This window comes from Salmo salar, chromosome 10 (assembly GCF_965601325.2).
Source record: "Salmo salar chromosome 10, fSalSal1, whole genome shotgun sequence".
Taxonomy (NCBI): domain Eukaryota; kingdom Metazoa; phylum Chordata; class Actinopteri; order Salmoniformes; family Salmonidae; genus Salmo; species Salmo salar.
Genome location: NC_138300.1, coordinates 24,050,903 through 24,076,958, shown reverse-complemented (window position 1 = coordinate 24,076,958; position 26,056 = coordinate 24,050,903). Strand labels below are relative to the sequence as shown.

Below are 26,056 nucleotides of genomic sequence, written 5' to 3'. Positions count from 1 at the left end.
GCAAAACACCTGAAACGTACCCTCTTACTTTCACCCCCGTATCTTTACTCTATGACTGCGGTCGATTACCTGTTATTTGTATCTGTTTGTCAAGACAACATTCATACTAAAAAACGTAAAAAAATCACAAACAACAAGTTATATGTTGTGGAAGACAGATATTTATGAAATAAATGTTTTACTTCTGCTCCAAAGCTTTTGATTTGATGTTACTATGCATTTTCTAAGTAGTGGTCAGATTCAAATTAGGAAAACGATGTCGAATTTACAGTGTCCACATTGTAGAATATGATTGGTTTGAAGAATGGAGTGAAAAGAAATTAAACCAATTATAGTTGCCAGTAGGAGGGATTTCCGCTCCAAATAATCAAAGTTAGCGGAAGCTTTTCTTATGAAGCTAACCTCCTCATCTCGCTCTATTGAGAAGCTAGCTTTTTAGCTAGCAAACTTAATCGTTTTGCAGGTTTCGTGTCGACCTGAAAACGGTAAAGAAGCGACACATAAAGACACCCAGGGTTCGCTAAAGAAGAAAGAAAAGGCTGCACAGAAGAGCAGGACAATGCCGCACAATTTCCAACCCGGAGACCTGGTCTTCGCTAAAATGAAGGGGTACCCCCACTGGCCAGCCAGGGTAAGCTAGTAGTAGCCAGAGTGAAGGGGGGTGGGCGAAGGGGACGCTAGAGTTTCGCTGTGCATCCTTGTCAATGACTGACATAGCTAATATTATATAGGCAGCTAGCCTTGCCTCGTACTTGGAACTATATACGTTTTTTTTTTATCCTAGTAATCTGTTTGCGGGACCATCTATGGAAAAGTATTACCAGACTACTTTGTGAATGGCGTTCATGTTTGTCTTTTGTGCACGTATTTTGTCCAACCCGGCATCGCTAAGTAGCTACAGTACCTGTACTTGACTTTTGGTGTGTATTGATTGAAGATGAAGCCTTCTTGATGTACAACTTTTTAGACTTGCTGCAGTATAAAATAAGATCCGAGCTATAGTTAACTAACCAGGTGAGTTTTTGGTACAGTGTAAACACATTTTGTCTGAAAATGCATGACTTTGATATGACGTGTTCACTTGTCCCCAGGATGTTTTTGGCAGTGAGTAGAACATTCTACAGATTCTACCAATCAAGGTGTCTGTCTGGAGTGAGGGGTCCAGACAAGGCCAAAATATGAATTACTTACTTCTTGCCTTCCTTTCCTCAGTTGCCCAACCTGACTTGAGGATCAGACTACAAAGAGCAGTGAATATATTCTCTCCTGTACCTAATTTGGAAATCTCTCACAATGTGTTTTTGGTTGTGTGGTTCTCATTCTCCTAGATTGAGGATGTGGCAGACGGAGCAGTAAAACCCCCTCCAAATAAAATTCCCATCTTCTTCTTTGGGACCCATGAAACGTAAGTGCTGTGTCTCTTTGATTTAGAATAGCAGGAATTTCTTTGGATGGACTTGGTATACTACATCATCATCATTAAGGTCCTTTTATTGTAGGGGTTCTCAAGATTTTTGTGATCGCAAATTCATTAGGGACCTCATCATAATCAGAACACAGCTCGAGTGAGATAAAATAGCATACAATGAGTTGTACTAAGACTTTGGCAGTGCATTTTCCCTGCTATCCAGACCCCTTGCTCCGGCCAAACGCTATGCCACCCCCACAGTCTATAGTTTCTTCTCCGCAATTAAGTATGTAACGAAGGACAGAGCAACAGAATAATTTAGTGTGAGTCGTCAGGCTAGCAGTGCATGGCCATACTAACCAAGTCTTGATCCCTGGGAAGGAACATATTAAAGGCTCATCTCTTGGCACCGGAGAGAATATTTTGCCGTTTTAAAGTTAATATCCTGCAGTTCTACACATTTTGTCATGGGGCAGGGATTTTGTTGTAGCTTTAAAGCAAATATTGTGCTTTTATACATGTTTTACCATGAGGCAGTGAGAACTTTGCTGTTTGAAAGCTTACATTACAGTACATTTATGTAAAAATCAAAAAAATATATAATATTTATTTTAATTAATTAGGGGGGGAATATAAGAAGTATTGAGTTGAAAAATGTTTAACTTGGGGAGTACTGTGAATACCAATATCCCTGTGAGCCTCCCAGGCCCATGTTGCCCAGAGTTCAGAACATCAATTGTAGATTGATAACATTGTATTACACTTGTTCTGTGAATCCCTTGGCCAATATTTGTTTAATCTGTTAGTAATATTCATAAAAATATATATTTTGAGATCTGGCCACGGTCCTCCTGCAGTATCTCAGGTCTGCGGGCCGCACTTTGAGAACCCCCTGCTTCATTGGCTCAGCAGTTTAAAAAATAATAATATTGAGACAGTGACGCAAAAAGGAATGTTGTTGATTTGCATTTCTATTCCAGTTAGTTTTGTTTTTGTTGTCCCCAGCTTCCTAATATGTTGTATGTTGTTTTTACTTTAAGTATCATAACTCATATTTCTGTGGAGATGTATCCTTCCTGTTTGTTGGTGCACTATCTTTTAACCTTTTGAAACTCATTCATGTGCTTTTCGTTACTGGTTTATGTCTGAAGTGATCTAGGTCAATTGTGTGTTGAAGTTCAGTCTTTCATTTTGATCATACAGCACTTGTTTTACAAGATGGCAGGTAAACTATTTTTAAACCACCACTAGGTGGCAAAAGATCCCTTTCAGTATTGTAGTTCATTACCAGTACATGGCATTTACATCATGCAGAAACCCGGTGTGTCAGTTACCCTGAAAGCAGGGAGTGTGGCTGTCAAGTATCATCTTTTTAATTCAGTGACTTAGAATTACAGTCTCGTATATAGCATTGTCCTAACAAATCATGCTCTCTCTTCAGAGCATTCCTTGCACCAAAGGACCTTTTTGCATATGATAAGTACAGCGAGCGCTATGGGAAACCTAATAAAAGGAAGGGCTTCAATGAGGGCTTGTGTGAAATCCAGAACAACCCTCACGCCTCATACAGTGCTCCTGCAGTAAGTACATAATATCCTCAGAAGTCCCACTTGATACTGTTTCTGTAATACTGACCAACTACAACTGAGTGCTGTTATCCCAGTTTTTTTTTTCTTTCTGTACATTTAGGATCCGTTTAGGTCAGACTCATTGCCAAAGTTACCGTACTATACAGCTCCCTGTTGGGGGTATTATCTGTTTGGTCAGCATTCTATCACATCTGTGTTTATCAACAAACGCTTATGTTGGGGCATTATCTCTTCATTCACTCCCCAGCCTGTCAGCTCGTCTGACAGTGAAGCCAATGACTGTGCAGCAGGAAGTGAGGCAGAGGATGACGAGGATGCAGTGGTGCCCAGGAAAGCATATTCAGGAAGTGAAGTCGATTCTGACTCAGGAAGTGAGGATCGAGGAGGAGGTGTGAAGAGGAAGGCCCCTGCTGCCAAGGTGATTGCTGCCAAGGTGATTGCGATATTATAATTTCTGTGTTTTTGGATGTTAATTCCAACCAGACAACTGCTGTTACTGAGATGTGCATCTGTTATAATATTACATCTCTGTTCTATCTCTCATTCAGCGGCCCCCTGTGAAGAAGACCCGGGGTTTGTCCAGTGACCGGGATGGAGAGGAGAGTGGCTCACCCTCGGAGCCAGACCCATCCCCTTCTGACTCGGACTCTGGGAAGAACAGTGACCAGGTCAGTTGACACATACAAACAGTATGTTATACACTAGCATGATAACTTGGTGTTAATTTGATGGTGTCTTGTTTGTTTTCCCCTGTAGGACTTCACCCCAGAGAAGAAGGCAGCAGCAGGCCGTTGCGGCGCCGGGAAGAAGGCTGGAGGTGGCAAAGGGAAGAAGGTGAGGAAAGGAAAGGATGCCCTTCAGGTGTCAAACAGCCCTGGGTAGCTGAAAAGATAAAGCACCGTTTGTGGTTTCGCAGTGATTACTGGCTCTCTCTTTCATTATGGTTTTTTTTCTCTTTCTGGGATGCTGTAGAATGTGTCGTCAGACTCCGACTCTGGGTCTCATTCAGACAAGAAGAAAGGGGGCAGTGATTCAGAGGATCAGAAGCCACGGCCTGCTCTGTCTGGATCAGAATCCCAGTCTGGCTCCAAATCTGACTCTGACTCAGAGCCACAGCCACCTCCACGGAAGGCTCCTCAAGCGCGCAAGAAAGGTGAGGGCCATTATGTCTGGTATCCCAGACAGTGAATGATAACTGTATTTGTCACTGCATAACCCTCTTCTCTGCCATTTGTCCCACTCAGAGAAGCCTCCGCCAAAGTCCCGGGGTGGACGGAAACCCAAAGCTGCCCCGTTTAGAGCACCAGCGTCTTCCTCTGACAGTGATAGGTCAGCACGGCTCTAGTCTGTTCAACATTGGTTGTGGTCTCCGTTAATACATTATAAATGACTTTTGTCAATAAATAAGTACATTATGAATGGTCTCCTGTACTACAGCGACAGTGAGCCGGACCGAGTCAGCGACTGGAAAAAGAGAGATGAAGAGCGTCGGAAAGAGCTGGAGGAACGGCGGAAGAAGGAGCAGGCAGAGGAGATCCTCAAGTATCGGGAGAGGGAGAAGGAAGAAGATGAGCAGAGAAAGAAGGACAAGGAGAAAGGAAAGAGCAGTGGTGAAAACAGTTCAGATGAGGGTGTAGATGATCACCCACTGAAGAAGTCCAAGAAACCACCACCGCCCCCCATCCCCGCCCCCTCCGACTCTGACTCTGGACCTGAGGTAACTAGCATGGAAGACTGTAAAGAGGGGACATTTGCTTGTTTTAGAATAGATTTGTTGAACATGGTATTTTTCCTCCATTCAGGTGAAAGCATCTGCAAAGCGTTCAGACAACCAGAAGAAAGGGAGAACAAAGAAAGAGAGAGATCATGTTAAAGGCAAAAAGGAGAAAGATATGAAGGAAAAGCGAACCCAGTGGTCAGAGGAGAGGCCCCGAGTGAGGTAAATTGCACATGGCTGAACAAGACAAAAGACCAGAGCACAGATCTCATTAGATGTTGTCTTCATTAAATATAAATGCACACAGATCACTGAGCTCTCTCCCTCAGGTCCAAGCCTGACAAGCCCAAACGCAAACCAGAGAGACCTCCAGAGAGGAAAGCAGAGAAGAAAAAAGGTCAGAGCTCAATGTTACTCCCAGTCCACCAATCCACTGTGTCCATTTGGAAACCCTGCACATGGAAAACTAATTGTGACAAAAAGGTTGGTCAGATACAGTGCCAGGTAATATAAACCTTTCGTGTCCTCACTCCTTGTCTTTTTGTGTCTGTACACAGAGCCAACTCCAGACGAAAAGCTGCAGAAGCTCCACACTGACATCAAGTTTGCACTGAAAGTGGACAACCCAGTGAGTAACCATATAAGGGGCTCCCTTCATTGTCAACAGAAAAGTTATTGTCACATAGTTGGGATTTTACAAGCAGCATGAGGAACCACATTTTTTATTTGACCAATTAGGGGTTCCTTGCACATAGAATACTGCAATGGTGTTGTCTGTTCTGCAGGACATAGAGCGCTGTCTACAGGCCCTGGCAGAGCTAGAGGCTGTGCCGGTCACCAGCCACATCCTGCAGAAGAACTCTGATGTTATTGCCACGCTTAAAAAGGTGCCTTTCCCTCTGAACCTCTTAATAAAAGTTAACCTTGCATACTGAACAAAAATATAAATGCAACAATTTCAAAGATTTGACTGACTTACAGTTCATATAAGGAAATCATTAAATTGAAAGTTCTTAATCAATGGATTTAATAGATCTATGGATCTCTTAGGCCCTAATTTGACCATAATCTATTTCCACATGAGTGGGAATACAGATATGCATCTGTTGGTCAGAGACTCTTTAAAAAAAGAAATGGGCCTCACAATCAGGATCTCATCACGGTATCTCTCTGTATTCAAATTGCCATCGATAAAATGCAGTTGTGTTCGTTGTCCGTAGGTTATGCCTACCCGTACCATCACCCCACTGCCGCCATGCGGCACTCTGTTCACAATATTGACATCACAACATTGACAGACCACATGCACGTGGTCTGTGGTTGAGGCCGGTTGGACGTACTCCCAAATTTTCTAAAACAATGTTGAAGGTGGCTTATGGTAGAGAAATTAACATTAAATTCTCTGGCAACAGTGCTGGTGGACTGTGGTGTTGTGACAACTGTACATTTCAGAGGCCTTTTATTGTCCCCAGCACAAGTTGCACCTGTGTAATAATCAATGCTGTTTAATCAGCTTCTTGATATGCCACACATTATCTTGGTAAAGAAGAAATACTCACTAATAGGGATGTAAGCACATTTTTGTGCAATGTGTTTGAGATCTTAATGGAATCTTTTATTTCAGCTCATGAAATATGGGACCAACACTTTACATGTTGCGTTTATTTTTGTTCGGTGTAGGTCCGCTGTGTATATCTCATCCCTTGTTCTTGGCCCCTTTGAACTCCGCTGATGTTGTTATGATTGTTTGTCTTACTGTAGATCCGTCGATACAAAGCAAGCAGTGACGTAATGGAAAAGGCCAGCCAGGTCTACAACAAATTAAAGGGGCAGTTTGTGGTCAAGTCTGAAATGCCAAGTAAACCCAAAGTTGAGGGAAATGAGCTGGAAGAGAATGGGAAGGAGATGCAAAACACAGGTAATTCTCTCAGCCCAAACTTTTACCATCACTGCTGATGGACTTATTTACTGTTCTCACATTTTCTGTATTTTTCCTCCTATCGATATTACCCCTCTTAAAGAAGTTCACTATGGCTTTAATTCATAGACTTTATTTTTCAATGTGTGTAACAATGAAATTAAAGGTCCTTCATTTGTTGCCAATCAATTGATTTTGCATAACTTGTCATCAGATGTAACACCTGTAAATGGGGAATCAGATGTCCAGAAAAAGGAACGCACTGAGCTGGAGGATACCCCAAAGTCACCGGTCCAGCAAGCGAATGATGAGCATGTGGCTTCAAGCCCCAACAGGTAAACGGCCTCCTCCTATGTCACATCTTTGTGTACTTCCTTTATTTCTGCTAATATTTGTTCAAAGTATCCATGGTAATATATTGCTCTACTCATTGTTACTTTGCTACCATCACAATGGTATATGTAGCTCTAGTTCTAAAGTCTTCTCTTCTCCATGGTAGGCAAAGTCCTGATAGTCCTGCTGAGCAGCAGACGCACACTGATGAAACACACCACGCTCTCTCTACAGAAACAGAACTGACAGCGATGGAGAGCTGAAGAACTCTGAAGAAAATGGAATACAATTGTTTACCACAGCTAAAAGGAAAGCTCACTAGTCTCGTGCCAGATGCATGGCGCTCTGCAGACCACTTTGATGTTCGCCATTGTATTTTTCAATTTTTAGGACACCTTGGCCCGTCCCCAATTCCTCCCTCTCAAGCTACCATGCTTTTTTCCCTCCCACATGAACTCTAACTTTGGTCTTTCATACTGTATTTATAATGAGAGTTTCAATTTTTAGCACTTCTAACAGGAAATTGAAGGGGCAGAGGAGTCTTGTTCTGCTTTGAAGTAACTGTACCGTCACGTTAGTCAAGGCATCTGTTGGCTTTGCTTTGAGAATGATATTGGATCCTACAGAACCTAGAAAAGGCTAATGTGTGGTGGATAAGTATGAGTCTGATACTTTTTATGATTTTTATTTTTTTTATTTTATCTGGTCATTTCTTATTAATCCAGTTGCACCCTATAAATATTAAGCTAGTGATTGGAACCACATCATGTTTTCCAACTAAGTTCCTCCTTTTTTTTTTTTTTTTTTTTTTTTACAAGTATGTTTTCTGATATTGCATCTGCTTTTGATTTACTGAATGCCGTGGAAGTATGCACCGTCATCTGGTTTTCCCTCAATACCATCTGCTTTCAATAATTAGCCTAATGAACGGGATAATACACATTGTGTACAGACTAAATAGTATGATCTTGATCCAAGTTGTCCAGATTACATGTAGCTGGAGCCCGTTTGACTTTTGCTTGTCATACATACTATGTAAGTGTTTTTAGTGCTATGTAAAATACATTGTTTCATTTAGTTGAGTTAAATCAAGATCTCAGCATTGTGGTCATAATCTGAACACTTCTGTCATTGAAGGCTTCAAGGAAGTCCCGTATTCCCATAAATGTAGTTGGATTGGGGTGTAATAAATGTTACATACAAATTGTAATTTACAACCCTTGTAACCAATCTAGTGAAGAGGAATTGCAGTGAATGTGGTCAGCGGTGTAAAATTGTTTACAAATAACCCATTATACATTTACGCAAGTTAAATAGCAGATTAATTGCCATCCTTTTACATGAAGATGTTCATACAGTCATTCATTCTCATTGGGTTGGCTGTGGCAAAGAAAGATCTACTGTGCACAATTTTGTGGACATGGTGATGAATTGCATTCTGTATAGAGAATACAACTGGAAAATGATCATGCATTAACATTGCAAGCCGCGTACTAGGCATATATCTTTAATTGCATTTGATTATCATAATGAGAATCCCACATATTAATACATACAGTCAGCTGACGTTAGACGCCATTTTGTCAGCCATTTCCTATACGGATTCACTGCCAGTGTCTGCACAGTTATAGTACACCCCATCTGGCTTCTCCTTCTCTGCCCGGGATTAGTAAACAATTACGAATCCCGAAAAAACGGTATCCGGGTGGATGAGAGACTGTCTAGCGGGCCGATTAGCATCCAAAAGACTTCTACCAGGCGCTTTGTCCCCGAGGACAGAAGCGACAAAAGTCAGCCATGGCTTTGAAGATTGTTAAAGGGAGCATCGATCGGATGTTCGATAAAAACCTTCAAGATTTAGTACGTGGAATTAGGAATCACAAGGAAGATGAGGTAAAACGATTAGATGTGTTTTCGGAAATGTCTGATTACCACTGTCAGTAAGTCAATGTTTGTAATACATCTCATTGCTAAATATTCTGGTTAGCCAGCTACAATAGCTCACCTATTTGATAGTCATTCCAATCTTATGCTAGCTGTCTACCTGGTATGCTATCCACATAGTTAAATAACTAAGAAGTCTTGTCATGAAGTTAATCAGGACTGAGTAGGCAACCTAATGTCAACTCTGGTAGCATTAGTTAACTCGGTAACTGTCAATGTGCCATTGCTCGATACTCGTAATTTGGCTAGCAAGCTAACGTTAGCAGTTTTCATCGCCACTTTACATAGCTAGCTACTCATTTAGCAGATGGGTTTTATCGTACTGGTCCTCTGTGGGACTCGAACCCACAACCCTGGCGTTGCAAGCGCTATATTCTACAAACTGAGCCACACGGGACCCTTCAAATATTATGGGTCTTGTACGAGATACTACTGATAACCAGTTGTGGAACGCAACCTTTTTACTGCTCATGGCAACTGCTTACAAGTGACAACTAAGAGGCTAACTAGCAGTAACGTTAGCTAAGTTTATCCACCTCAGCTGATGTGATCATGATGATGCGCGTAGTAATTTTCCTTCAACACTTTTTCTCTTATTTGCTAACTGACAGTAGCTAGAAAAAAAGTAGTGAGTTCACCGTGTGTATATTCGTTTCCTATTGAATTAATAAAAACAGTGACATGCAAACGAAGTCTAGACGATTTTGTAGGCCTCGCTCTACAGCTTCAGTCAGTGACAACGTTGCATAGGTAGACGAAAGGATGCTTCATCCACAACTCTTCTGACTGAAAAACAGAGGTCGTTTTATCCAAACTACTACACTTTCGCCACCTTTTTAATTCATTTTGTTTGTACAGTTGTGTGAAATAGGTGAAGTGACACTCCTGAAGAGTCAGACAGCAGATTACCGGATGCTAGGTTTATGCAAATTATAGATTTCATAATCATGCTTTAGTAATATGGCTGTAGACTATACTAGCTATGTATACTGCGTTAGCAACATCAGAGGACATCCAATGTGGTGTGGAAAACATGAATATTAAGTATTGCCATAACAGGGAATAGCCTCATAACGGTTGATTATAGTTCCCTGTGATATGACAGCTTTTATGGTAGGAAATGCTCCTGTCTTCATGGGTGTCACACCAGTGTTTTCAGGATGATGCTGTGTTCTGCAAATTAGATCATCAAAGAATCAGCATCATCACAGAGGGGGCCAGGGGTTTGGCCTATAGTCTGTCCAATAGAGGGCACTGTTGTTTGAATGAGAGATGGAGGTGGAAGTTGCTCCAGAATGAATTCCTTAATTTTAAACCGATTTTAAGTTTAGGAAATTATGTCACTTAGCAGAGATCATTATGCTCTTAGGCTGGATGTATTGCCACCATTCAAAAAATTATGCCAGTCAGTAGCTCGGACATAGGGAGTCTCTTATTGCAGAACTTTCTTGAGCAGAAGAGTGAGCTGGACCAATGTTGAATTGGGAATGGGATTTAGGCCTTGGTGTAAAATTGTGAGTTGACCTGTTCTGTCATTTTAAGTCTTGGTTTGTTTTTATACACGCCTTGATTGCTCGTCTTTTCAGTTCGCTGCAGCTAGCGACTGGAACGAGCTGCAACAAACACTCAAACTGGACAGTTTTATATGCATCTCTTCATTCAAAGACTCAATCATGGATACTCTTACTGACAGTTGTGGCTGCTTTGTGTGATGTATTGTTGTCTCTACCTTGCCCTTTGTGCTGTTGTCTGTGCCCAACAATGTTTGTACCCTGTTTTGGGCTGCTACCATGTTGGGCTGCTGCCATGTTGTTGCTACCATGCTGTGTTGTCATGTGTTGCTGCCATGCTATGTTGTCTTAGGTTTCTTTTTATGTAGTGTTGTCTTTTGTTGTGATGTGTGTTTTGTCCTATATTTTTATTTAATTTATTTGTATATTTAATCCCAGCCCCCGTCCCCGCAGGGGGCCTTTTTCCTTTTGGTAGGCCGTCATTGTAAATAAGAATTTGTTCTTTAACTGACTTGCCTCGTTAAATAAAGAATGGATAGCTGCTGCTGGATACCCCAGAGCTATGATGGCCACTGAAGAATCATTTGCCCAGTCAGTTATCTGGCAAAAGAAAGTAAACGTTTAGTCATGTGCTTTTTCATTGCTTAGCCAGACCGACAAAGCATGATATCTTTGACCACTGTACTAAACCATGATCTTTTGATTCAGGTCCTAATGTGGTCCCCTTTGTGTAACTTAACCATGCTTACTAAGTTAAGGTGTTGGTTACCCAGCCAACAGTGGACAGCTCACTGTAATATTAATGCCATGTGTGTGTTCTCTCCAGACCTGGACTCTATTTGTTTTATGCATGTAGGGATATAATACAGCTACACCTATTATACTTAGTCACTCCCTCATTTAAAAGGGAAGCAAGTCTAAAAAGGTGTTAAGGCACACAATGCAACTGATATTAAATTGTAGAAGACAATAATATGTAACACTAACAGGGATGTTATGGGCTCCCGAGTGGCGCAGCGGTCTAAGGCACTGCATCTCAGTGCTAGAGGCGTCACTACAGACCCTGGTTTGATTCCAGGCTGTACCACAACCGGCCGTGATTGGAAGTTCCATAGGGCGGCGCACAATTGGCCCAGCATTCGTTAGGGTTTGGCTGGGGTAGGCCGTCATTGTAAATAAGAATGGGTTCTTATCTGACTTGCCTAGTTAAATAAAAGTTATATATGTTATCCTGTCCCTGGAAGAAGAACAGTGTCTGAGAAGGTCCCTCCACTGTCTCCCTGTACCTCCCGGAGAACCTGCTGTGCTAGCACAATGCAGGCCTTGGCTGTAGAACAGCTATTCCAATTATTTCAATGGGATCTGAATCGGTTGTTGAGTCAGAATGTGATAGGAGAGCACTCTGGTGATTCAGAGCATGGTCCTGTGTGTCCATGCCTGGTTGTAAGTATAATGTGCAGAGTGCAAGCCCCCCTCCCTCTTCTCACTGTCTCATGACTGCAGACACATGACCAGCACACTTGTATTATAGAGCTCTCTGTGTGTGTGTTCCAAGGTTCTGTTCCACCAATGTTTTACTCTGCTCTATCAGAAAGTCTAACCAGGCTAAACAGTCTCTGTGTAGCAGATAAATGTAGCATAAAACCTTGAATTAAAGGTTACTCACTACTTATTCTTTAATTCCAAGTTCAGAATAAAACCCATTCAACCGTAGGCTGAAAACCCTAACAAGCCTAAAACATTTCTGATCAGAAGCCCTGTTTGATTATCCTTTTATTTTATAGATGTATAAAATGAATGACATTTCAAATGCTCTTAAGACTTCTCTCCCTTAGACTATTTGTAAACTGGTTCATGGAGGTCAACCAGGAGAGGAAAGTAAAGTATCATGTGGAGGTTGTCATTGCTCTGTCTGTTCCTCTCTCTTCTCAGGCTAAGTACATCTCCACCTGCATTGATGAGATCAAGCAGGAGCTCAAGCAGGACAACATTGCTGTCAAGGCCAATGCTGTGTGCAAACTCACCTACGTAAGACCACAGACCAGCACCCCTCACTAAAACTACCGTCACTGAAATTGCCCCCACTGAAACTGCCCTCACAGTGAACAACACAGAGATGCACAAACAGTGATGTGCAACCAAAAACACTAGCTATATATCCTTGGCCTACTATGCATACTTTTTCACTTGATAGCATGTACTTTGAATACTGCCGTACTCAGTAAAAGCTCTTTGATAAGGCATTTAGCTCTCACTGTCCACAGGGACAGCATAGTGGATGTTCAATGCCCTCTCCCCTGGTGTGTTAACAGTTACAGATGCTGGGATATGACGTCAGCTGGGCTGCATTCAACATCGTGGAAGTCATGAGCTCCTCCAAATTCACATACAAGGTGAAAAAAGGAAATGATGTGCTTTTATAATGTTGGTATTTGAGAATGTTCTACTCAAGATATAATTTGCCTTAGGTCAGAGGTTTAACATGTGCTCTCTCCTCCAGAGAATTGGTTACCTGGCTGCCTCCCAGTGCTTTCATGAGAGCACTGATGTCATCATGCTGACAACCAATCAGATCCGAAAGGTCAGTGTTGCTTTTTTCCCCTTACTTTTGGCCTGCCAGTCTCTGATTAAAGACCAGCTCTGATACCTGCTATTTCTCCCCTTCTATTTTTCTCTCCTCTTTCGCTTTCTCTCTCCCTCTTTCTTTTGAATTTTTTTTCTCTCAGGATCTGAGCAGTCCTAACCAGTACGACACTGGCGTGGCTCTCACTGGCCTCTCCTGCTTCGTGACCCCTGACCTGGCTCGGGACCTGGCCAATGACATCATGACTCTTGTGAGTCACATTCTCAGCTTCAAGTTCTTTCTCCACATTTTTGTCTGTTTCATGCTTCTCTGACCTATCTGTCTGTGCTGCAGATGTCCCACACAAAGCCGTACATCAGGAAAAAGGCAGTCTTGATCATGTACAAGGTGTTCCTGAAGTACCCAGAGTCTCTGCGCCCTGCTTTCCCCAGGCTGAAGGAGAAACTGGAAGACCCTGACCCTGGTGAGATAGACTACCTAGTACCTACCTACTTCTCTGTTGGTTGGGGCCAGACAGATTTTTTTATCACCTTGAATCATAAATTATGCAATAACTAAGGAATTTTGTGTCTTAACTGGTGGAAGCTTTTTCAAATAATTTGAATGCATTTCACCTCATTCGTATCATAATGTCCTTCAGCATGGATTTTGTTGATCTCATCTCAACACTCCCTGTGTGATGCCTCTGTCCTGTAGGGGTCCAGTCAGCGGCTGTTAATGTCATCTGTGAGCTGGCCAGGAGAAACCCTAAGAACTACCTGTCTCTTGCCCCGCTCTTCTTCAAGCTCATGACCTCCTCCACCAACAATTGGGTCCTCATCAAGATCATCAAGCTGGTGAGTGAACAGGGAGCTGTGGGAATGAATGTTTGTCAGTAACAAATTATTGCCAAGTATCACAACATGGAGAGGTGTCGCTCCATTAGTGTGTTTGTGTGTGTTTCAGTTTGGTGCCCTCACACCCCTGGAGCCTCGCTTGGGGAAGAAGCTGATTGAGCCCCTAACAAACCTCATTCACAGGTAAAACACACACACAGAGATCCAACCAATAGGTGTTTTGTTCACTCCATGTAACAAAATGTTGTCTGATGAAAAGAATGACCTTCTGTCTATCCCTACTCCTTTTCTTACCCCTTCTTCCTCTCTCACAGTACCTCGGCTATGTCACTTCTATATGAATGTGTCAACACTGTAATAGCAGGTCAGTATTCGACTTCTCACGTCTTCTTTTTGTAGGTACATTTTAGTCTGTGTGCCGGGTGTAGGCATCCCTCTTTGTGAAGCTTGTGTATTAACTGAAGATGTGGGCAAGCCCAGTTATTTCTGGCTCATAAACACTCATAATAAAAACACAATATTCTCTGTGCTATGTCTATAATCTTCAGTGTGGGCAGTTGTTTTCTTTGTGCCTGTGATGTGCCACTGAGGAGGTTGTGTTGACTATGCGGTTTGTTTTATGTGAAGTGAAAAACATCACTGTGCTTTTAAGATTGCAGCTCGTGATAAGTTGTTTTTGAAAAGTTTGTAGAGTTGTTGTCACAGCAGGATCTGATTGTCGTTGTCCTCTGTTGCAGTGTTGATTTCCCTGTCCTCTGGGATGCCAAATCACAGTGCTAGTATTCAGGTAAGTTTCAGCCTTCATGCCCACACTTTCTCTTGTAGCTAATGATGTTAACCCTTTCCACTCCAATTTGATGGCGATGCATGTTTAAACCATGAATCTTTTTTAATTCTTTGTTTTTACCATACACAAGTCTTTTTCAAAAGATGAACAACAACAGATCAAACAGGCTAGTGCAACTGAATAAAATGTGTGATTTTTATAGCTCCTAAAATGTCTAGATACATGTATTTAATGTACAAAGACATCAGTTGGGATATACGGTCACTTTTTCCCCAAAACAGTTGCGGTGCCCAAATTATATTACTAACACTGGACCTGAATTGATTGTAATAGCACTTTCCCTTCCCTTCTCTTCCTCCCTTCTCTCTATCCTTAGCTCTGTGTCCAGAAACTGCGAATCCTGATTGAAGACTCGGACCAGAACTGTGAGCCCTCTGTCAATGCCTGCAGTGTGTCATTCTCTCATTGTCTGTGTGTTTCTGAGTAGCCACCCATCTAGCTTCCAACAACCTAGATCCCAAACTCTGGATAACTCGACATTTTGATCATGGTCCCACACAGGGGGCTGTTTTACATTTCACTGCACATAGTTGCAGTTGTGACTCTATCAAAAGGTAGGGTTTTGTCTTCATTCATTTATACATCTCTACTTCATCAGGCAATTTCGTTTTTAAACTTTCAGTATATTTGATAAGTCATTCATTGGTCTAACAGGTTATGGCTAACAGTAAGTTAAACCATCTACGATCATTATGTTGATGCAGCTGGTGATTCGAGTTATCTGGGCCCCTTAGTAGGTTGTGTGTAGATTAGATATATACGTTGGCAGCTATGTCTTGTTTTTCATTTGAGTTCTCGACTGTTTCGCTGGCTCATAACATCAACAGGCTCCAACCCCCCCCCCCGCTCACATTTGACACCACTTTAGTCTCAAACATCATAGTGTTTACAGGGCTTCTCCTGACCTGCTCTGATGAAACCAAACCTGTATCTGCACAACAGCACTTCACCTCAAGGTCACATTCACACACATTGATCCATAAACCTGATATGCAGCTATCTGTGCCTGAGATATCAACAGCCCAGATAATAATAGGATGCTATAGTATGCCTGATTCAGCAACAACAACAAAAATCTTATTGGATTATTGCACAATGGATACATATTCCATAGGACTCAAGTTGGTGGCAAAAAACGAAACGTCCATGTGTATATGTTGTCTCGTGTCTGTGTTCTCCATTGTTTTGTGTTTGTCTTTGTATTTTCCTTTTCTTTGTCTTAATGTATGTGAAAATATCAGGTAGTCAGACAGCACGTTTTCTATACTATACTGTGTAGACAGTCATATTATAAAAGAGAGGCATTTAGAATAGTGATAACGGCCTACAGTAATGAGTAATGTAATCAGTGAGGTTTCAGCGGCTGAGAGGGGATAGTGAAGACAGCCAAAGAGACATAGATTATTCAAGATATTTTGGGTGACCAATAGACCTCTTGTGCTCTAAGACAAGGAGGTAGGCTATAGTCATAAGATAATGTCTACTGCGGAGTGTAAAGGCATGGTGTATGGCTTGTAGTACAGTCTCCATAGTGCACAACCTCTAGTCTAGTGCATAGGGAAGTAGAGTAGAAGGCCCAGTGTATAGTGCCCTGGCCACTGAGTGTGTTGTCTTTGTTCATAGTGAAGTACCTGGGCCTGCTGGCCATGTCCAAGATACTGAAGACTCATCCCAAGTCTGTCCAGTCCCACAAGGACCTCATCTTGCAGTGTCTGGATGACAAGGACGAGTCCATCCGCCTGAGGGCTCTAGACCTGCTCTACGGCATGGTGCGGATAAGGGAAAGGGGGATACCTAGTCAGTTGACCAACTGAATGTATTCAACTGAAATGTGTCTTCCGCATTTAACCCAACCCCTCTGAATCAGAGAGGTGCGGGGGGCCTTAATCGACATCCACGTCTTTGGCGCCCGGGGAACTTCCTTGCTCAAGGGTAGAACGACAGATTTTTACCCTGTCAGCTCGGGGAGTCGATCCAGCAACCTTCCGGTTACTGGCCCAATGCAATAATCACTAGGCTACCTGTCATAGCACATGGTCATTGAAAACACACTTACCCTAACCCCATGTCTTCACCACATCTATACCTAGCCTAGCGGTTAGAGTGATGGGCCAGTAACCGAGAAGGTTGCTGGTTTGAATACCTGAGCTGACAAGTTGAAAAAAATCTGTCTGTGCCCTTGAGCAAGGCACTTAACCCTAATTTGCTCCACTTATTAAGGCTGACCCTGTAAAACAACACATTTCACTGCACCTATCCGGACAATACAACATTTTTCGATCTACTCATGGGGAAATGTCTTTAGCTCAGGAACCTCCCTGATTCTATTGATGGCGTAATGCCTCCAGGGGGGTATACTACCTACCTGGTTTGAGGAGGTAACTTTGGACAACTCTTGAGTTCAACTCGGGATAACCGCTAACATGAAATTGGCTCACCTTTTAGCCAGGTGAATTTATATGGCAACGAATGCTTCAGAACTAACCTGCGCCGGTGAAGGCTAACTCCATTTATCCTGAGTGAAGTCTGAGCTGTGAGTAGAGGACCAGTGAAATCAAATTCCCTCCCTCTTGCAAATGTTGCATCATCATGCCCTTTATTTGAGGAAGAGACCGATTAAAAAAAAAATATATATATATATATATATATATATATATATATATATATATCTTTGACATTACATATTTAGTAATGCCAGGATGTATTTGAAAGTTAACGCAGAGTAAAACTGACGATCTAAAATTATTTTATCGATAGGAGTGGGTAAGAAGGTGCTGTGTGCATAAGCACAAAGATGGCATTCACTATACGTAATAAAAGCAAGACAGAACTTCTAAAAGCTTATTTCACATCATAGCCTGCTGAATTTGTAAGATGGATTTTCTTTCATGTTGATTTGGTCAAAAATGTAAAAGTGGCACTGACTCGCCCATAGATTGATGTTTCAGCATTGTTCCAATGTGTGGAGTTTGGCGTGTGACGTGCACTCGCAGTTTCAAGCCTGCTAGAGTTAGCAGTTAACAGTTCACCAAACCCACGGTTTGGGACGTATTGCGGTTTTGGGGTCAAGGTTAAATTAATGACATTTTAAATGCCATTCATATTGTAACGCATTCACAATGTTCCTGGCATTGTCTGGTGTGCCAGGATTATTATGTTGGGCCTCAAGTTTCCACTCTGATGCTGCGTATGTAACCATGTGGGTCGTGGGAATTTACCAGTTGTGAAGTCGTAAAAACCAATTGGATGCATTCATGTGATTTTAACTCGTTGTGAAATTTTGAATGGCTAATGGCCAGCAAGCTGCGTCAACCATAAACTAAAAGTACAGCTATCATGCTTGTCAGTGGTCGAAAAAGTACCCATTTGTCATACTTCAGTAAAAGTACCTTAATAGAAAATGACAAGTGAAAGTCACCCAGTAAAATCCTACTTAAGTAAAAGTATTTGGTTTTAAATATAAAAATAATCATTTCACATTCCTTATATTAAGCAAACCAGATGGCACAATTTTCTAGAATATTTTAATTTACGGATAGCCAGGCGCACACTCCAAATGAAGTGTTTGTGTTTTGTGAGTCTGCCAGATCAGAGGCAGTAGGGATGACCAGGGATGTTCTTGTGATAAGTGTGTAAATGGACCATTTTCCTGTCCTGCTAAGCATTCGAAATATAACGAGTAATTTTGGGTGTCAGGGAGTAAAAAGGACATTTTCTTTAGGGATGTATTGGAGTAAAAGTTGTCAAATGTAAATAGTGAAGTACAGTTACCCCAAAAACTACTGAAGTACTTTACACCACTTATGTTTCTAATCAAATTATGAAGTTAGCTTTTAAAAAATGTTTTGTTGCATTTTTAACTGGCCCAAAATTCTGTTATACAGGCCATTTCCTTAGCAGGTAATGTCAGAGGTCACCATGTGGGAGAAGTAGGTGCTCAGAATGATAGATGAATTTCCCACTAGTAATTGCCAGTGGAGGACCGTTCAAGTGGATTTTTCCCTGTTGTTTTATGTGGTAAATGTCCACTTCCATCTTGCTTATGAGCGCACCAGGGCATTGCCTTCTTCAGTGCCAGATGTGCACTTGTGATTCTCATAAAGGGGGAGTATCTGCAGCACGGTACATCTCCCACTCCGGGTTAATGTGATGGGTGGTCACTGTTAAGTAATTGCAATACAGGGTGCATTGGCCACTTAATTGAAAACTTCAAGTTTGGCTTGCTTATATAGAGCGAGTACTACCTGTTTGCTGAAGTAGGTGCAAGAGGGAAGTTCGTAATGTGGCTCGAGCATTTTACACGAGGTGCTGAAACCCCCTATTCTCAATCACTGAGAAGGGGTGCATATCCGACTGTAAAAAATCTAAACATCGCCTACCTAGCGCGCTTGTAATTTCTTTAGCCTGGTCAGAATCACCTGCCAAGTTCTGGTTTAATGCAGAGGGGCGACGATGTTTCTTTGAGTTTCTCTTGCTCCGGTATACTGGGGTGATGTCGGTATAAATGTGTCAATACAGTGCGTTTGGGATGTATTCAGACCCCTTGACTTTTTCCACATTTTGTTACGTTACAGCCTTATTCTAAAATTGATTAAATCATTCCCCCCCCTGAATCTGCACACAATACCCCATAATGACAAAACAAAACCAGGATTTTAGAAATTTGCACATTTTATAAAAAATAAACTGAAATATCACATTTACGTAAGTATTCAGATCCTTTACTCAGTACTTTGTTGAAGCACCTTTGGCAGCGATTAAAGCATAGTCTTCTTGGGTATGATGCTACAAGATTGGCACACCTGTATTTGGGAAGTTTCTCCCGTTCTTCTCTGCAGATCCTCTCAAGCTGTGTCAGGTTGGGTGGGGGAGTGTCACTGTACAGCCATTTTCAGGTGTCCAGAGATGTTCAAGTCCGGGCTCTGGCTGGGCCACTCGAGGACATTCAGAGACTTGTCCCGAAGCCACTCCTGCGTTGTCTTGGCTGTGTGCTTAGGGTCGTTGTCCTGTTGGAAGATGAACCGTCACCCCAGTCGGCGGTCCTGTTCTGGAGCAGGTTTTCATCAAGGATCTCTCTGTACTTTGCTCTGTTCATCTTTCCCTGACTAGACTCCCAGTCCATGCCGCTGAAAAACATCTCCACAGCATGATGCTGACACCAACTTGCTTCTCCGTAGGGATGGTGCCAGGTTTCCTCCAGACATGACGCTTGGCATTCATGCCAAAGAGTTAAATCTTGGTTTTGTCAGACCAGAGAATCTTATTTCTCTGAGAGTCCATTGTGTCTTTTGGCCAACTCCAAGCGGGCTGTAATGTGCCTTTTACTGAGGAGTGGCTTTTGTCTGGTCACTCTACCTTAAAGGCCTGATTGGTAGAGGGCTGCAGAGATGGTTGTCCTTCTGGAAGTTTCTCCCATCTCCACAGAGGAGCTCTGTCAGTGACCATCGGGCTCTTGGTCACCTCCCTGACCAAGGCCCTTCTCCCCGATTGTTTAGTTTGGCCGGGTAGCCAGCTCTAGGAAGAGTCTTGGTGGTTCCAAACTTCTTCCATTTAAGAATGATGGAGGCCACTGTTTTCTTGGGGACCTTCAATGCTGCAGACATTTTTTTGGTACCCTTCCTGTCTCTGAGCTCTATGGACAATTCCTTGAATTTCATGGCTTGGTTTTTTTCTCTGACATGCACTGCCAACTGTGGAACCTTATATAGACAGGTGTGTGCCTTTCCAAATCATGTCCAATCAATTGAATATACCACAGGTGGACTCCTATCAAGTTGTAGAAACATCTCAAGGATGATCAATGGAAACAGGATGCACCTGAGCTCAATTTTGAGTCTCATAGCTAAGGTCTGAATAATTATGTAAATAAGGTCTGAATACTTATGTAAATAAGCTATTTCTGTTTTTTATAAAACCTGTGTTCGCTTTGTCGTTATGGGTTATTGTGTGTAGATGAGGATTTAGAATAAGGCTGTAACTTAACAATGTGGAAAAAGTAAAGGTGTCTGAATTCTTTCAGAATGCCCTATATTTGAGGTGTCTGCAGACTGCTGCATAGGCTTTTCTCGTTGAGCGTGGAGACATAATGGTAACGTTACAACTCTGTCCATCGCCGTTGTAATCTAATGTTCCCAAACTGGAGATTTAAACGATGATTGAGGATCCTCGAAATCTGGTTTATCAACTCCCTACACTCGCCATAGTACAGAACTCGTTTCTGGCTGCACCTCACAAAAGGACAATTTCAAATGCGCCAATTTAAGATTTTAATTATGATTACAACGTACGCATAGGCTCTAGTTGTTTTAAGAGAATATCCTGAAATGTTTTTTCAGATTTAGTTGAGGCATAGGCCTACAACGCAGTAGGCATAGCGTTTTATATATTTATTTTTTTCGGATTCACATTGCGGACCGAATTGAAGTCCCTAGTACGAATGTGAACCGTTACACCCCTAGTTAGCGGCAGGCGGACGAGCAATATCCACCATTGTAGTACGGATGAACCCTGAGCTGGAATGTGAAGCTAGCTAATTTCAGAATCGCCTGGGTACATCTAGCTACGTACTGGTCACAGTACAGTTTCTGATTGCCCCATGCCTCTGTTTCTCATTGACTATTTGTGTCCTCCCAGGTGTCCAAGAAGAACTTGATGGAGATAGTGAAGAAGCTGATGTTGCACGTCGACAAGGCTGAGGGAACCACTTACCGAGATGAGCTGCTCACCAAGATCATCGACATCTGCAGCCAGAGCAACTACCAGTACATCACCAACTTTGAATGGTCAGTACAACTTTCTGGAGGGGCCTATAATTGTCTCTGGTTCTTTACACACCTTTAAACTCATACTTTCTGTGATCATGAGTCTCTGTCTCAGGTGCGTTGAAAGACTCAGTCAACGCTTTGCAGTAATGTGTCCTGCTGTATTGTACTCTATATGCTGACTTTGCAGTAATGTGTCCTGCTGTATTGTACTCTATATGCTGATCGGCTCTTACCTAAATGTATTTTTAAGTTATTTGTAAATAGTTCACAAAAGGTTTTTGTCTTCTTTTTTTGGATTACCTGCCATTTAGGTGAGTGGAATGTAGGCCCCTGTCTCTGAAGTACATCAGTCTGACTCTGTCCTGTGCCCATCTCTCAGGTACATCAGTATCCTGGTGGAGCTTACCCGTCTGGAGGGCACCCGGCATGGCCACCTCATTGCCTCCCAGATGCTGGACGTGGCCATTCGGGTCAAGGCCATCCGAGCCTTCGCTGTGGCCCAGATGGCTACTCTACTGGACAACGCCCATCTGCTTACCGGCAACACACAGCGCAACGGCATCTGTGAGGTTCTCTATGCCGCCGCCTGGATCTGTGGAGAGTTCTCAGAGTATGTATTCATATCTATTCCTCTTCTGCAAGAGTACACACACACACACACTTTCTAGCGAGACTGTTTTCCACTAACTAGCTAATATCAGGCCAGTTCAGCCCTATATCATTGGCTTATCCCTCATCCAGTACCATCCTCCATCTTCCCCCAGACACCTGGAGGAACCCATGGCAACATTGGAGGCCATGCTGCGGCCCAAGGTGGCCACCCTGCCGGGCCACATCCAGGCCGTGTACGTGCAGAACGCTGCCAAGCTGTTTGCCACGGTGTTGCGTGGCCAGGAGGGGGCGCCAGCGGACAGCACGGTGGCCCAGGAGACAAGCCAGCTGCTCATTGACAGGCTGCCTCTGTTTGTCCAGAGTTCCAACCTGGAGGTGCAGGAGCGGGTGAGTCACACATCTAACCTCTGGGGGCTATTGGCCATTTGAAAGGTGAATACCTTTTTCACTATGCATCTCTCTCTTTGCCCCCCCACTCATTCCTCTCCCCTCCCCAGGCTTCATGCATCTTGCAGCTGGTGAAGTATATCCAGAAGCTGCAGCAGAAGGACGTGGAGGTGGCTGAGGAAGTGACTGCTCTGTTTGCTGGGGAGCTCAACCCTGTGGCCCCCAAGGCACAGAAGAAAGTACCTGTTCCTGAAGGGTCAGTCTGCCTGCTGCTCTCTTACTCACAATGCTGTTAAATGAAGCTTATAGTGATGCACAACATAATACATATATTTTTTATAGTACTACTTTATGCAGCCCATTACACAATTTTAGATATTGCAAAGTAGCTTTGGATTTTAGTCTGTCTTGCAGACTATTGAATGTCAGTCTGACTGAGTTGTATATAAAGTGTATACACAACATCAACAGAGACTTGGTGATTCCATTTAAGCACTAAACACATCCCTATTGGACAGTACAGCTGGTGAGAACGTGCTATCTTGGTTTTATCCCCAGTCTGGACCTGGATGTGTGGATCAACGAGCCTCCGTCTGGGAGTGAGTCTGAAGATGAGGGCAGGAAGTCCAAGGGCAAGGCTGTGTTTGCCAAGGAGGAGTCCAGACACACCAAGCCACGCTACACTGAGGTGGACGAGAAGGAACTGGCCAAGGTAAGATGGCAGTGTATAAGACAATCACTGCTGTAGACCTAGTGATATACAAGCTCCTCAGTTCTTTCGTCAGTTGATCTGGTGTTAAATGTTTGCTGACCCTAAAACAATCAGACACCGAAGAGGTACACTGGTACACACCACTCAACCATAATACACTGCTCCAAAAAATAAAGGGAACACTTAAACAACACAATGTAACTCCAAGTCAATCACACTTCTGTGAAATCAAACTGTCCACTTAGGAAGCAACACTGATTGACAATAAATTTCACATGCTGTTGTGCAAATGGAATAGACAACAGGTGGAAATTATAAACAATTAGCAAGACACCACCAATAAAGGAGTGGTTCTGCAGGTGGGGACCACAGACCACTTCTCAGTTCCTATGCTTTCTGGCTGATGTTTTGGTCACTTTTGAATGCTGGCGGTGCTTTCACTCTAGTGGTAGCATGAGACGGAGTCTACAACCCACACAAGTGGCTCAGGTAGTGCAGCTCATCCAGGATGGCACATCAATGCAAGCTGTGGCAAGAAGGTTTGCTGTGTCTGTCAGCGTAGTGTCCAGAGCATGGAGGCGCTACCAGGAGACAGGCCAGTACATCAGGAGACGTGGAGGAGGCCGTAGGAGGGCAACAACCCAGCAGCAGGACCGCTACCTCCGCCTTTGTGCAAGGAGGAGCAGAAGGAGCACTGCCAGAGCCCTGCAAAATGACCTCCAGCAGGCCACAAATGTGCATGTGTCTGCTCAAACGGTCAGAAACAGACTCCATGAGGGTGGTATGAGGGCCCGACGTCCACAGGTGGGGGTTGTGCTTACAGCCCAACACCGTGCAGGACGTTTGGCATTTGCCAGAGAACACCAAGAGTGGCAAATTCGCCACTGGCGCCCTGTGCTCTTCACAGATGAAAGCAGGTTCACACTGAGCACATGTGACAGACGTGACAGAGTCTGGAGACGCCGTGGAGAACGTTCTGCTGCTTGCAACATCCTCCAGCATGACCGGTTTGGCGGTGGGTCAGTCATGGTGTGGGGTGGCATTTCTTTGGGGGGACGCACAGCCCTCCATGTACTCGCCAGAGGTAGCCTGACTGCCATTAGGTACCGAGATGAGATCCTCAGACCCCTTGTGAGACCATATGCTGGTGCGGTTGGCCCTGGGTTCCTCCTAATGCAAGACAATGCTAGACCTCATGTGGCTGGAGTGTGTCAGCAGTTCCTGCAAGAGGAAGGCATTGATGCTATGGACTGGCCCGCCCGTTCCCCAGACCTGAATCCAATTGAGCACATCTGGGACATCATGTCTCGCTCCATCCACAAACGCCACGTTGCACCACAGACTGTCCAGGAGTTGGCGGATGCTTTAGTCCAGGTCTGGGAGGAGATCCCTCAGGAGACCATCCGCCACCTCATCAGGAGCATGCCCAGGCGTTGTAGGGAGGTCATACAGGCACGTGGAGGCCACACACACACTACTGAGCCTCATTTTGACTTGTTTTAAGGACATTACATCAAAGTTGGATCAGCCTGTAGTGTGGTTTTCCACTTTAATTTTGAGTGTGACTCCAAATCCAGACCTCCATGGGTTGATAAATTGGATTTCCATTGATTATTTTTGTGTGATTTTGTTGTCAGCACATTCAACTATGTAAAGAAAAAAGTATTTAATAAGATTATTTCTTTCATTCAGATCTAGGATGGGTTGTTTAAGTGTTCCCCTTTATTTTTTTGAGCAGTATATAAACACAAGAGTTTTCATATGACTGACTTTATGCTGTTTCTCCCTCCAGAGGAGAGAAGTAAGGAAGGCAGAGCAGGCCAACAACCCATTCTACATCAAGGCCTCCCCCTCCTCTCAGAAGGTACTCAGAGCATCATTACCCAATTGGCAGCTAGTCTTGTGTGTTATCCTGACTCTTGCAGAAATGTAATTAATTACACATTTCAAACCACTCCCATCTAAATATGATCATTTTAATGGACTAGGAGCCTTTATGTTATATGTTGTTCACATTCGTGTGTTAAAGTTCCTGTCTGTAAGACTTGTTTCTGTGTGTGTGTGCGCAGGTGTACCAGGATGGTGTTGGTGTGGAGCACATTCCAGTGGTGCAGATTGACCTCAGTGTGCCTCTTAAGGTCCCAGGTCAGTCGCCTCTGGCCACTAGATTATTAACTACTGATTTCAATGTACAGTGTATCAGTGAGTGGTTTGCACACTGTATCCAAACCTAACCCATCTCCCTCTTTCTCTCTTTGCCTCTGTGTCATACCTTAACCCCTCTACTGTACCTCTCTCACTCTCATCTCTCTCTGTCGTAATTTAACCCCTCTACTGTACTTCTCTCTGTAACATAACTTAACCCCTCTACTGTACTTCTCTCTGTAACATAACTTAACCCCTCTACTGTACTTCTCTCTGTAACATAACTTAACCCCTCTACTGTACTTCTCTCTGTAACATAACTTAACCCCTCTTTCTCCTTCCTTCGCTCTTTCTCCCTCCCGTTTGGTTTAGGGATGCCAATGTCAGATCAGTATGTGAAGCTGGAAGAGGAGCGTCGGGAGAAAAACAAGGCGAAGAAGAAGAAGGACAAGAAGAAGAGGGAGAAGGACGAGAAGAAGGGCGAGAAGGGCCGCCGGAGGAGGGGGGACTCTGGCCCAGAGAGCGAGGAGGACATCACCCCCGCACACATGGTGGACATCGTCACTGAGGAGATGCCAGAGGTAGGGGTTTACACATGGTGTTCAGAGTAGAGGTCTTCACAGATCCAAAAGTTGACCTGTTCTGAAATGGACATGGGACTTTCTCACCCGGACTCGAAATGCATAAATATTTTTTTTAAATATAGTGACCAGTTCCGTATAGATCTGGTCAGATCCAGACCTGGTCCG

The 26,056-nt window shown here is 43.3% G+C and overlaps 2 protein-coding genes across 8 annotated transcripts in view; both read left to right on the top strand.

The window, feature by feature from the left end:
• Positions 1–361: 361 nt before the first annotated feature.
• On the top strand, positions 362–8,182 carry hdgfl2 (HDGF like 2). Of its 2 annotated transcripts, none has more exons than XM_014216437.3 (16): positions 362–631; positions 1,329–1,405; positions 2,850–2,988; positions 3,245–3,415; positions 3,546–3,665; positions 3,754–3,831; positions 3,970–4,150; positions 4,242–4,326; positions 4,435–4,714; positions 4,800–4,936; positions 5,044–5,111; positions 5,272–5,342; positions 5,500–5,601; positions 6,476–6,632; positions 6,847–6,967; positions 7,132–8,182. In XM_014216437.3, the coding sequence occupies exons 1-16, from the start codon at positions 560–562 to the stop codon at positions 7,226–7,228; spliced, it is 1,956 nt and encodes a 651-aa protein (XP_014071912.2). In that variant the 5' UTR covers positions 362–559; the 3' UTR covers positions 7,229–8,182. The 2 variants fall into 2 exon arrangements, with proteins under 2 accessions (XP_014071912.2, XP_045543483.2); XM_045687527.2 differs by having other exon boundaries at positions 3,245–3,430.
• Positions 8,183–8,545: 363 nt separating this feature from the next.
• The window catches only part of LOC106613806 (AP-3 complex subunit delta-1), a 32,318-nt gene continuing 14,807 nt past the window's right edge, over positions 8,546–26,056 (top strand). For 4 of the 6 annotated variants that reach the window (XM_014216434.3, XM_014216435.3, XM_014216433.3 and 1 more), the window contains exons 1-20: positions 8,546–8,858; positions 12,353–12,448; positions 12,733–12,813; positions 12,921–13,001; positions 13,147–13,254; positions 13,338–13,467; positions 13,701–13,840; positions 13,950–14,023; positions 14,155–14,204; positions 14,578–14,627; positions 15,004–15,052; positions 16,311–16,456; positions 21,321–21,469; positions 21,831–22,061; positions 22,216–22,450; positions 22,561–22,706; positions 23,009–23,162; positions 24,955–25,026; positions 25,232–25,307; positions 25,680–25,888. In XM_014216434.3, coding sequence (XP_014071909.1) covers positions 8,763–8,858; positions 12,353–12,448; positions 12,733–12,813; positions 12,921–13,001; positions 13,147–13,254; positions 13,338–13,467; positions 13,701–13,840; positions 13,950–14,023; positions 14,155–14,204; positions 14,578–14,627; positions 15,004–15,052; positions 16,311–16,456; positions 21,321–21,469; positions 21,831–22,061; positions 22,216–22,450; positions 22,561–22,706; positions 23,009–23,162; positions 24,955–25,026; positions 25,232–25,307; positions 25,680–25,888 — 2,373 coding nt within the window. In that variant the 5' untranslated portion in view covers positions 8,546–8,762. The remainder of the gene's footprint in view (positions 8,859–12,352; positions 12,449–12,732; positions 12,814–12,920; positions 13,002–13,146; positions 13,255–13,337; positions 13,468–13,700; positions 13,841–13,949; positions 14,024–14,154; positions 14,205–14,577; positions 14,628–15,003; positions 15,053–16,310; positions 16,457–21,320; positions 21,470–21,830; positions 22,062–22,215; positions 22,451–22,560; positions 22,707–23,008; positions 23,163–24,954; positions 25,027–25,231; positions 25,308–25,679; positions 25,889–26,056) is intronic. The other 2 variants (XM_014216432.3, XM_014216436.3) reach the window with 2 other exon arrangements.

What these genes read in the sequence shown, in the direction of transcription:
- hdgfl2 (XM_045687527.2), top strand. Translation starts at nt 560, where the DNA reads ATGCCGCACAATTTCCAACCCGGAGACCTGGTCTTCGCTAAAATGAAG. An exon ending in CCTCATACAGTGCTCCTGCA is followed by an intron (nt 2,989 to 3,244) that starts GTAAGTACATAA and finishes TTCACTCCCCAG; the next exon opens with CCTGTCAGCTCGTCTGACAG. An exon ending in GAAAGCAGAGAAGAAAAAAG is followed by an intron (nt 5,112 to 5,271) that starts GTCAGAGCTCAA and finishes GTCTGTACACAG; the next exon opens with AGCCAACTCCAGACGAAAAG.